This window comes from Cygnus atratus, chromosome 15 (genome assembly GCF_013377495.2).
Source record: "Cygnus atratus isolate AKBS03 ecotype Queensland, Australia chromosome 15, CAtr_DNAZoo_HiC_assembly, whole genome shotgun sequence".
Lineage (NCBI taxonomy): Eukaryota > Metazoa > Chordata > Aves > Anseriformes > Anatidae > Cygnus > Cygnus atratus.
Window position 1 is genome coordinate 6,294,760 of NC_066376.1, and position 12,296 is coordinate 6,307,055.

General features: G+C 38.0%; 1 protein-coding gene across 30 annotated transcripts in view; it reads right to left on the minus strand.

The window, feature by feature from the left end:
• The window catches only part of SUN1 (Sad1 and UNC84 domain containing 1), a 31,253-nt gene that overhangs the window by 10,268 nt on the left and 8,689 nt on the right, over positions 1–12,296 (minus strand). For 12 of the 30 annotated variants that reach the window (XM_035549154.2, XM_035549162.1, XM_035549150.2 and 9 more), the window contains 9 exons: positions 7,391–7,582; positions 6,874–7,064; positions 5,739–5,765; positions 5,445–5,639; positions 3,729–3,851; positions 2,659–2,742; positions 2,257–2,367; positions 776–874; positions 18–111 (listed from right to left, as the gene is read on the minus strand). In XM_035549154.2, the coding sequence (XP_035405047.1) occupies positions 18–111; positions 776–874; positions 2,257–2,367; positions 2,659–2,742; positions 3,729–3,851; positions 5,445–5,639; positions 5,739–5,765; positions 6,874–7,064; positions 7,391–7,582 (1,116 nt within the window). Of the gene's footprint in view, positions 1–17; positions 112–775; positions 875–2,256; positions 2,368–2,658; positions 2,743–3,728; positions 3,852–5,444; positions 5,640–5,738; positions 5,766–6,873; positions 7,065–7,390; positions 7,583–8,263; positions 8,425–12,296 lie in introns of those variants that run through there. The other 18 variants (XM_035549166.2, XM_035549157.2, XM_035549156.2 and 15 more) reach the window with 5 other exon arrangements.

A 12,296-nucleotide genomic window follows, 5' to 3' on the forward strand; every position in this document is an offset into this window, starting at 1 on the left:
TTGGAAAGAATACATACCTTCTAAGAAGAAACACCTTGAGCAACGACAGCAAAGTAACAAGTTGATACCAGCCAGTTCTAAGCAACCTGAACATGCCAGAAGCTGCCCTCCCTAGAAGACAAAAGCAGTGACATGAAATATAGTTATTGCAGCACGTGTCCAAGGAAACCAAGCAGAGGGACGTGCAACTGTGGCCAAGAGTACTTTGCAGAGCAGAGAAAGGCACGAGCACAGGCAACGCACGCAGATTAACATCTACGTTTATATCACAAGTATGACAGCATTATAACGTCAGGTATTCAACAAAAACAATAGCCATGCAAAAAGAAGAAACGCTCTCTTGTTGTAACAATGCTATCTTGCCGGAAATTAAACAGTAAAGTTTGAGTCCAAGTTATCACACGCTGAGGACCTCAGTATGTTTCAAGAAATGCACAGATTAGCAGAATGAGTTTTTGCTAAGAGGAATACCATGACAGGAAGCGACTACCAAACCAAAACACACCCCATTTTTCTTGACACCCCTTATCTGGGTTATTCACACACTCAGTCCCTCAAACAGTCTGGTTAGTCTCCCATTATGCCTGCAAACAGAAGCATACTCTCTCATTAAGCATGTTTTGGTCAATAAAGCACAGTAGCATGTGCATTTCAAGATATAAAAGCTACAGCATAAGCACAGCAGAATTAGTGTAAGCCACCTACTGCAGATTCCTACTTTGCCAAGGAGAAACAGGCAACATACAGACATACACACACAAATTAGGATAGTAACCTGGAGAAAGAATGGCCAGCCAAAGTAGAGACAACACCTTCTGAGACACAAGCCATCCGGTTGCTCCCACTGTTCGCAACACGTGAAGCATAAAGTAACCTAGATTATAACAAATTAACTATATGGTAATAAGCTTAAGGTTCTCTTGCAGTACATGCACTAGAATAAACTCAATTACCCTGATCATTACTTGTTCTGCATAATTTTAAACCATACCTTCCAGTAATCTACAGACTTGTCTTTTCAGTATTTAAAAGACAAGTAAATCACTCAAATATGAATCCAAGAAAATCAGGACAGTTTAGAAACAGAATTCTCAGGTATAGCAATAGACAATGATCAACAACCTCTGTGTAGTTAGAATACCACTTCTTCACAATGGACAAAGTTTACATTTTGTATCATGGCATTATCAGATAAACATGCCAAATATAATGGATAATACCAAAAAAGTAATACTGTAAAATATGTTTCAAGCACATCATTTTAAAGGCGTCGCATTTGTTCTGAATTACACATCGACTTTTATCTAGGTTCATATGTAAAAAAAGGAAACAAAATCTATAAAACCTAGTGAAAGAGTTAATGTCATCTCAGATATACTGATAAACAGAAAAAAAATCCCTAATGAAAGTTACAAGCAATTAATTTTCATTTAATTGAATGCTCCCAGGGATCTTCAGAATGTCAATTTCAAGTCTCTTAAAACAAAAGCCAAAAGCAGCAGGGTACAACAAAACGTAACTTCAATCCCACACTGAAGCCAACAGCTACTGTATCTAGGACTAGGACAGTTCATTCTACAGAATAAACTACATAAGAGACATTTAGAAAGTAATCCTACATTTTTAGATTAGCAGATATGTCTGGGTTAATCTGAGGGATTATAGATATACCAACCCAATATTTTGCAAAGCATTTAGGTGAATGAAGGGTCTCAAATCATTTTCCTTTGCTGAATAAAGAGCACTCAACAGATTCTTGATGCCTCTGCCATTCAAGCTAGGGAACGCTCATCTCACAGGGAAGAGTCTATCACTATAAAAAATTCCTGTAAAAATTGACTATCACTAGAACAAAAATAAAATATTAAAAACCCTTTAAGTTATCTGCATACCAGTACCTCATATCTTGCTTTTATTTAATGGCAGCTTTCTACCCTATCAAGAGTACAGACTTCCCCAAAGCGCAATAAATTAACAGTCTGACTTTTCTTTCTAACACACAAGGTGTATGCTGTCACCACACCTTGTTTTTAATAGGTAAGCCAGCTACCAAGCTTGTAACAAAAGCCAATATCAGCACAAGAAGTCAGAGAAGAAAGATGTTGAAAGATGTTAAGCAAATTAATTTCCTAGACACTTTACATTTTAGTCTACATTGACAGATGAAGATTAAAAAAATCACAGAACAGTATGAATGATTAACATTGAGACATTGTGATGCAAAATAAAAGCAAAATAAAAAATGTCCAAGTCAACCTGCATAAGAAAAGGTGTGCGAAATGGTCCTTGCTACCCTTTTAGCCTTTGAAGATTGCATGTGCTCTGTGCTGTATGTTTCAAGCTGTTTCTTCCCCTTACAGTCATCACCTGTTGGTTGTGGTAACAGATGATTAATGGGACAAAACCAGGATCAAATCAAGATTGTTACAAGATAATTTGAACAAGTCTACTTCATAACATCAGTTACCAAGCCAAGAACTATTAAGCAAACTCCAAAATACTAAAACTTGTCTGGGGTACAGTATACCAGGTAATCACTTTTCTCCCCTCTACACCTAAGTTAAAAAACAAGCATTTACTGTGTAGCTTCCATAGTGTCATTACAGCAACACCCTAGTACACAGCCCAAGGCTAAAGGTAACAAATTGTTATACTTACATATTGATTCCTCATTCACACCAAGATGGCTATCCTCTCTGTAAAATTCCTTTACATTCATGCTTCCACAGTAATCTGAGTGAGCTGCAATATATCCAGAAAGGATAAATGGAATGCAATTCTCAAGCTCAAAGCCTTTTATATATCTAGATTTTAACTAAATTTGCTTGGTTCACTATTAAAAGCCACGTTACCCACAGGAAACATGAAAAATGATCATGGAAGTATACCCTTTGCAATCCTATTTCGTCTTCCTTAAGTAAGGAGGGGCTTTTTGGTTCAAAAAAAGAAAAAGAATATCTTCCTGCTTCTTTTCAGATAGCAAAGTTAATTTAAAAACCAAATCCTAAGTAACAACTCAAATCCTGAGTCCCTATTCCCATCAGTCAAGTGAGCCACGTCTGTGTTGGTTTTATCAGAAATCTTAAGCGACTGAGAAGAGAGCACTGAGACAAGCTACAGAGCACTGAGGCAGAGAGGACAGGAAAACACAAAAAGTTTTATACACACATAAAAGTCAGTTACCTTCTATCTAGAGTGATTTAACTTCACTCATAGAGCATATGTTACAGAAGAAAAAGCAAAGAAGAACCAAACTTTTTCAAGGAAAACAAGATGAACATTATAGTAACACAGAGCGACGACTGGAGTTTTAGTTTTTACAAGACAAATCTAATCAAGCTTTAAGTGCAAAATGGCCTGAAAGATTCAAAAAAGTAGCCCAAACTTGGCAGCCGTTGAGAAGTTAAGATTCCAAACTATCACACAGAACAGTTTTGAAAAACAACTTAAGCTATCTTCTACCATCTTCTAGTAGAAAATCAACAAGGGAATCTTAACTGTAACACAGATGTCTCTCACATACCTGGATCCTGATACTTCCAGAACAGAGGGAAAGTATGAAAAGGGCAGCACAAGTGAGAGAATTAAAAAATAAGATAGAAAGACAGAAGCCAGCCAAGACTATAAAAAAGAACACCATAGTGCCATACATGAAGTCTGTAAGAAAAAACACAAAGAAAGACACACTGGTTTTCTGTGGAGACCAAGGAAGACAACTGAAAAGGTACCTTTAAATTCATAACTCAGCTTCAGCAAAACCATTTGAAATAGTTGCACTAATAGGGATGCAAAAGATGTTGCAGTATGTTTGACCAATCGCAGAATCTTACTCATGAAGAAATAGGTGCCCCCTATTAAAAAAATAGAAGTGTGAATACAAATTATTCACTCACATAAAGATGTACCTCTATTCTCTGATGACCGTTAACTTGCAGAAAAGTGAGGATGAAGCATCAAAAGCCTTTGTTTAGCCAGGAGCATGACACTCAAGAAAGCATGGTTTGAGAAGTCTAGATGCATTTGGTATTACAGGTGAATGTTTTTGCAAGAACTATGCCTTCAAGACGATGGCTTCAGCACAAGTACTTTTCCTTAGTGAGAATTAAGGACTCCAGTGAATAGTGATGAATTCCTTGCTTACAGTAATAATGATTTCTCAGCGATTTGAGCTGTCGATCATGGTTTTGTGAGTCACAACTCCAAACAATTTGGATTTACAGGGGAGAGGATTTACCTCCTTCTTGCATTTACACTAAGGGAAGAAAGTTACTGTAGAGGTCTGCCTCAAGTGCTGAAGAGATTTCTCCTTAAAGCAGCAGGAACAAAATCAGTCCTCCATAGTGCTGCTTTCCTAGTATCAGCCACATTCCAAACACCTGCCATGATTCTGTGCTGTCCCACCCCCAACTCAACCTCAATTGCTGGATTAGAGTTCAAAAGAGTATATAAAGTTGAATTCACTTCTAAGATTATCCTCTGCGAATACAAACTCCGGAACACAAAATTTGTCATACAGTTTCAAAAACGATCTCATTTTGCCAAGACAACAGAATTCCTATCTGGGCTATACAACTTCCAAAAAGAAATACTTGTCTCAAAGTGTTTGAAGTCATACTTTACACTCCAAAACAGGTTTATTGCTACTGAAAACATGCATCATTCAAGAATAACACATCTACAGAATCCCAAAAGAGGTTCCTTTCTAATTCAAGGCCATTGAAGAAACATCACATTAGTGATCAATGAGGGCTTGCAACAATCAAGAAACTCAGGATGCTATGCAGATACGTAGACACAGCTAAGACACTGATGCCAACTATCCACTATCCAGAGAATGGAGATTGCCTTGGAAAGGCAGAAGTCTCTTTTTCCCCCAGCAGATTCATGTGTTTTCAAGTTTCAAGAATATAGTCGCTATAAAGTCTATTTGGAAAGAGTTTTTTCCCTTTTGGAGATCAGTTTTTCAAGTGGTTGAGGTTCCACTCTTAAAAACCGCTCTAGTAGGCTTGAGGGTTAAATAAAAAACCTACACAGAAGTAGACAGGTATCTCCAAGTTTTCTGGGGTAATAGAAACACTGCTAAGTAACAATTCTGCTCACTTACGCAAAAAAAATAATTGGACCATATCAGAAAAGTTTCCATTTGAAAATCCATTGACAGACACATGCGGTCTGATAACAGATCAAGAGACACTTAAATATCAATGCTGGTTGCAGCAGCACATTGTGTTTCATATCAGTTTGGACATATAATCTATTAAGATACCATGATTTTCAACTGATATAGAAACAAAAGTATTTCATACAGTCCAATCTCTAGAATTTAATTATTGGTTAATATAACAGGGAAGGAAGAGTACTTAAATAGCACTACATGGAAAATGCATCAATTAAACCATATAACATTCTGCTATGTAAACAAAACACATGAGAAAGTTACTTACTAGATGCATGTCTCTGGCTCCTGTCCCTAGAGTAAATTCTGGAAGATGGCATACAAGAAGCTGATCTTGCTGTAAGAGCCTCCTTCCGTTCAGAAAGCATACTGCAATCACTGCAAGTGTAGCCATTTATCATTGTGGTCTGCGCTTCTGCTGTTGCTATATCTCCATTTCCCTGTGTTAACATAGTATCACTACCTAGCAAACCAAGAGTAGAAAATTCAGTGCAAAAATTACTGACTTCACTAGTTACCATTAAATAGAATGCATGCAAAAGTAAAAGGAAAGCTTAGTTACCTTTAGGTTCACCATCGTCATCAAGACCTTCAAAGAGGAAAAAGAAAAAAAGTTCATTCCCAAATATAAAGAAGCCCCATGATCAACTATGATGTCTGACATGAACTCAAATTAGGATTCTTAAAGTGACTTTTCTTTGCAGTCTTAAATGATTGGTATTTATCTTTCTTTTTCAGTCCATCACATGAGCAAAGCCATATATTCAGGTAGTAATGTAGTAGGGCAACAGTTAATAAAAAGCATTCTATCACAAAAGCAGCAAAATATGAATGACAACTACACTTTTCCTTAACCCCCATTTGACTTCAAATCAGCTAGTTACAAGCTTACGCTGTTTTTGTTGTTTAGTAATTATGCTTTGGTACTACCATGTTTTAAGATTCTGTTTCAAGAGAAAAGTAATCTAAGTTTTAGCATGCGTTCTACTAAGTTTGAAATGATTCTTCACATTAGTACTCTCGAGAGGTCACAAGCATACTGACTAAAAACAAAGTAATCTGAACTGGGAGATATAAGCCACTGATCTCCTGCACAATACTTTATATAGTTAACCCCCATATTTTCCTCTTCGGTGAAAAAAGACTCCAGAAAAGCATACCTGTACATACTTGCTAAAACAAATCAACCAATGACACACACAAGAAAACTCTTGGGAAATCCTGAAGTACTGCTAGGTTAAAGCTTTCAGACTAAGGTATTTTAAGTTCAAACACACTACTGCCTATAATAAACAAGAAAATCCTTGTCCTTTGTTCTTTCAAGAGAAACTTCATCGAGTTACATGTTTACTCTATGCACATTTTGAAGCGATAGAGACAAAAGATAGAATTGAGAATTCATATCCATATATCTATACCATCTATGGTGTTGCAACACATAAACCAGAAGTATACAATTCAGCTACACTGTGCAGTATGTCCCGATGTTGACCATGCCAGCACAATCAAGTTTACTGGAGTGCGAATTTCCTGCAGGCATCTTAACAAACAGACACTTACAGCACAACTAGAAGTATGTACAGGTGTTTGGGGGCAGGGTGGAAAAACAAGTGGGGACGACATGGACATATGTTTATATACACCAAACCATAAGTGTTTTTCACAGTTTGATATGACCAATAGCAATCACTACCTACCCCAGAAATGATCAACTTCTGTCTGCTCTCGAATCGAAGATTCATCCAACACCGTGGACACCATGGATGCATCAGTGGTATGGCTATTGAAACTGCTTTGGCTATAAATGGGAGAGCTGAATAGGGTTTTCCTTGGTGTCTCTCTCACACTGCCAGATTGTTTATTTGTACTTTTGCGCTGCCTTACCACCCTAGAGAACAAAGCAAAAACAAGAGACTTAGCACTAAAGATACAAGTTTTTTTTTTGTTTGTTTTTTTTAACTTAATAAAGTCAAGCTTTTTCAATACAGATGTGACTAGACAACTCAAATCAGGTTTCGGAGAAAATTCTCACTTTAAAGTATCTATAGTTCTGCAAAGACTTCATTATAAACCACATAATGAATATCCTTTTCAAAATTATGATAGTAAACATTGAGAACAAGGAACAAAACAGTAGGTAAACTATTTTTGTACTATCACATTCAAACAGCGAGTCTCAAGACTCCAATAAATTGTGATTATAAAAACGCTTACTTAGACTGTTCTCTGAAAGTCATGTTTCCAGAGTAAGAGCTGTCACGAAGGGTATCACTTCGGGCACCATCTGTTTTATTAAATCCTGCAGCAGCTAACCGTAAACTACGCCGTGACATCCTTGGTGAATCGAATACTGGATCTATTTTGTGTTCAATTTCAAAATCCAAAGCATCTGAAGAATAACTTGAACTAAAGCAAAATAAGAACAGCAAAGTTACCAGAGTTGAAGAGAAAATTCCCCTAGAAACAAACATGCCATTCAAGCTAGACTAAGTTTCCATTAAAAGCAGTTTATCCAGGGTTGTGGAGCAAACCCCACAAGACATGCTGTATTACTCAAACAGTTTAGGAGTATGTAGGTATTCAAGGTTCTCCCAAGCAATTCCTATTACAAGTTTAACAATGGAAAGCAAATCACAGTTAGAAAGAAACAACTACCACAGAAAGCACATCTGCAGCTGACCCAGAGGAAACATTCACAGTGCAGCCCCAGACACACAGAACTTTTGAGACCAATCGAAGAGACGAAGCCATTTATGACAGTTTTTGTCATACCTAGCAGCAAATTAAAAAATCATGATACATTCTAAGTCAGAGGTAAAGTTTCATTTTCATTTTTTTGTTTGTTTTTTAAGTTTTGTTTCATGTTTTATCACACAAAAGGCAAATTTACACACAGACAAGCTTCACACCAATATCCCTGGAACACTATACACACCTTCACACTTAATTCTCTCAGAATCCTCCTGAAAACTCACAATGAAGACAAAGCAGCAACACAAGGCAAATACAAACAGATTAAGCAGAAGAATCAGTAAAACACGCATTTCCTAAAAGAGAAGCTTAGCCTTGAGCTAAACTTGCACTCACAATGAACGGAAACATTCAGTTATGTAATTGAGCAGAGCTTGTCATCACAGGGCATCGTGCAGCAGGCCAGCTCCTAGAACCACTCAGCACTGTGAACCAAAGGGTCTAAACTTGAAACGCTCTAGGTCAGTGTACCAATGGAGTTTGTCCCCTGTTGGGCCACAGGAATACGTAGAGCTGTAACAGAAGTTGCTTTAATACTCCTGGGGTTGGGTTTTCTTTTTTGAGGGAAAAAAAAAAGCTGAGAAACATATGAAGTACTGAAGCAGCTTTCTCACCAAAATCTCTAGAACGAACAAACAAGTTAGAGCTGAGCAAATATTCTCCTGTGCAATGAGAATTTGAAATGGATGCTTTCCCGTTAAGAAGGCATAAAAACAGCTGCTGTAAAGCGTATTTTTGCAAAAGCAACCTTTCTGATGCAAACAGCTTTCTTAGAGTCAGTAAAAATCACAGAACATTACAAAGTAATCATATGGTAAGTAGTGCATTACTCTGGCATACAAATAAATTAACATCGCAAGTCCTCCTAGGTACACTTACAGCAGTGACTTAATTCTGATGAGGGGGTGCTTTTGAAGCAAGTTTCTTGATTGCTCCACAAAGTAAAGCACATCACATGCAACTGAGTTAGAGCATGTGAACTGGATTTCTTTTGCCTAAAAAAACCAGCTGCTTTCCTGCAGTACGCTGAGTTCAGTGCTCCAGCAGCAGACGGGCATTCAGCCCACAGAAGCGGACCAGAGTTTGTCTGGAATGGCTTCTTCTATCACCCAGAGGTAGGCAGATATGACAGCAGGTGTTTGGCACCACCTGCCTGATCGTACTGACCTGCCTGCTAATGCTGCCATACACAGTGCAACCTTGGGCAAGGCAGGAGTCTTAAGCACGGCTTAAGATCCATCTGGCATACTTTACTATATACATATGCTGATTAATCCTTCCCGACGTTTGGGGTGAGGGGAAAAGGAAACAGTCAGGAGTGTCCTCATGTGAGAGCAGACTTAGTTTTCATCTGGATAGGCACAGAAGGATGTAATTTATAGTGTTTTCAAAAACGGTACATTTAGGCAGCTTGCATTGTGACAGATGTGAAGTGAGAATACAGGTTAAATACGGCCCTTCCTGTTGTTCATTCTGAAGTGACCAGCCTCAATAGTTTACTGTTGAATCCCTCCCTAAACAGTTGTTTCAGAACTCAGTTTTGCTATTTACACTTGCCACTATCATTTGCTTTGCCTCATCTTTGCCCAATGTTTCTTACAGACACTCAATTCACAAGAACACAAAGTACACAGGACAAGCCGACAGCTGTAAGCAGCCTCAATTTGTTTCTGTTTGCAAACACTTGCTGCTATTAGGTATGTCAAGGAGCATTTATATCAATTTAGGTTCAATACACAGCCTGGAGACGGGCTCTACTACCTAAAAAAAAGTCACTGTACTTTTTCCTCTAAACTAAAAAGAGCTTCTCTTGCTTATGCAGGAAAATAATTCTTTTCATACTGAAATAAAATCTCCAAAGGCAGGACGGTATCTACAGATCTAACTTGCCATGTCACTCCCCACGTTTTGGGAAACAGATTTTTTCCTTCCACAAAAGAGGCATTACAGCAAACAAAAACCAGTCCTTCCTTTCAGGAGACAGAAGTGAACCTGTACATGGATGATATTTCTACCTAGTATGTATGGCTTGCCAAAAAACATTAGAGGCAGGATGCAGTTAGCCTACTCTGCTAGGTTACCTAGGAAACAGTGCAGATGGGTTCCTTCCCCTGACAAGCAGCTCCCTCGGCTGCGGGCAGACCTGCTGACTTATACAGTCTTACATCTATTTCCAGCTTCTTAGCTATTATCTTGATACCACCTTCACCCAAGATCTGCAGAGTAAGAATGCCCTAGAATTCAGTGGGGTTATTCTCAAGTTGTACCTTTACAAGCAGAATGAGAATGACATCTGCCAATTTTAGCACACATACACCTTTGTCTAGAGGACCACGTCACATATTTTTTTTTTGAGTATTTCTTGGAACAAAGTGGGCATTACTGCTCTTGATTAGTTAAGATCGCAGTAGAAAAGTGCTATAGCTATAGTTCTCTCAGGTGTAAACAGAGATCACAAAACACGGACACAGGCATACAAAGCGCATACGACTGTTTATATGCCTTCTGACCAGGGCATCACAGACTGACAGAATGGCTTGGGTTTGAAGCAGCCTTAAAGACCACCCAGCTCCACCCCGTACCATGGCAAGGATGCCACCCACTAGGTCAGGGAGCCATCCAACCTGGCCCTAAACACCTCCAAGGCGTCACTTACAGTAACTGACCAAGGGCGCTACCCTGAGTTTCAGCTGTCCCTTTGATTAGTCCCAGAACGCATAAAAATAGTCATTTACCTAACTCCTTTACTGAAAGATGAATCCTGATTTAATACTTTGGGACAAAAATTAAACTGAAATTTTATCCTTTTAATTCAGGCTCGGAAGAAAAAAGTTAGAGGTACCTGAAATGACAGAAACATCTCAAAAGATGTTGTTTCAAAAGATCTCAAAGGGAGAGATCAGCCTGAAGAGGGGGCGTAAATTACATGTTGACAAGTGAGTGCAATTCACAAGTTTGACTCGCATTTTGAGGAGGATAAAAGGTTATTTAGCTGTATCAGTTTAATGTTTTTCTGATCTGGGCTGAAAGAGTACAAGCACAAAGCAGAAGCACTACAAACAGCTATGGATACACAGTAATCCCTGTGAGTATTAATAGAAATTCTATTAATAGTTTATAACCAACTCTATTAATAGCTTTATGGCATCTGGATTCATTAAATTTTTTTCTAATGCTATACACACAAGCAAATTTCTTTAAAGAAGCTCACAAACAGATTTTTGTAAAGCTGGAATTGTCAAAGGCAGAACAAGCCTTATCAAGATATACGCAAAGCAAACACAGGCGGGGATGGAAGGAATAAACTTCAGCATGAAAACACTTCTGATTAGCAACTCCGCTAACTCACCCTTTCTTCAGGTTATCCCAGTATTAATTGGCACAACACTGAAAAAATTACACCAGTAATACGTGGTTTTCTGCAGATTCAGCACGCAGACTGCAGTTTACTCTTAACACCCTGAAAGCAGGCATTGCACCAAGCAGTTTTCCCCCGTTATTTTAAGATTTTATTTTAAGATTTTGGGCTTCATATACTTTTTCCAAGAGGAAATTTTAGAGTGCTGTCTAATCATTTCTTCCTATACAAGGAAGAGCAATAATGAGAAAATTTTGACCTAGTTTACCTATATCTGTCTTCATTAAGGCCATTTTTAAATTTCAGCTTAGCAAGCTCTGTTTTAACACAGCAAAATAGGATGCCAAAAAGCTTTGAGAAGCATAACCCCCCCCTTCTATGAAGAATTCTTCACAATTTATCAGCTTTGCAATGTAACAATCTTTGTTTACATAGGAAGTCAAACACTTTCTACGCAAAAGCTACTAAAGTTAAAATGAACTATACTCCAAATTCCCAATAGGACTTATTCTGCATCCTCCCTTCCTGGCAGGCTAATCTTGCTCATATGGTATTCTTGTCTGCTTCAGTGGGAAACAAACTCATAGCTGACAAAGTAGTAAGCAAGGAGACAAACCTAGCTCAGAATGAAATTAACATGGGGTTAGAACAAGCATGCCATTGAAGTTTACATTTCTAATACTTTTCAGAAGAGTATTAAAATGTAAATAATTTTAAAAAATCTTGATAACTGAAGTTAGTACTAAGATCTTCTTATTCTCTCCTCTGCAAGAAAGATTAGTTGCTGTGGAGAAGATTGTAGTGTTGAACACAGTAGTATTGTTTCAGACAAATGTAACAACACAGGAAAAGAAATCCAATTAGATGACAGTTGCACAGCTCAGTTTAAGCAAGATATGCTCACACAGACATCAAATCACCATCTAAATAACCTAAGGAATCAAAGTCATCTTCTATTGTCCAGCACACCCTTTCTTGAAATTAGCAAGCACACTTGTATTTAATCAACAT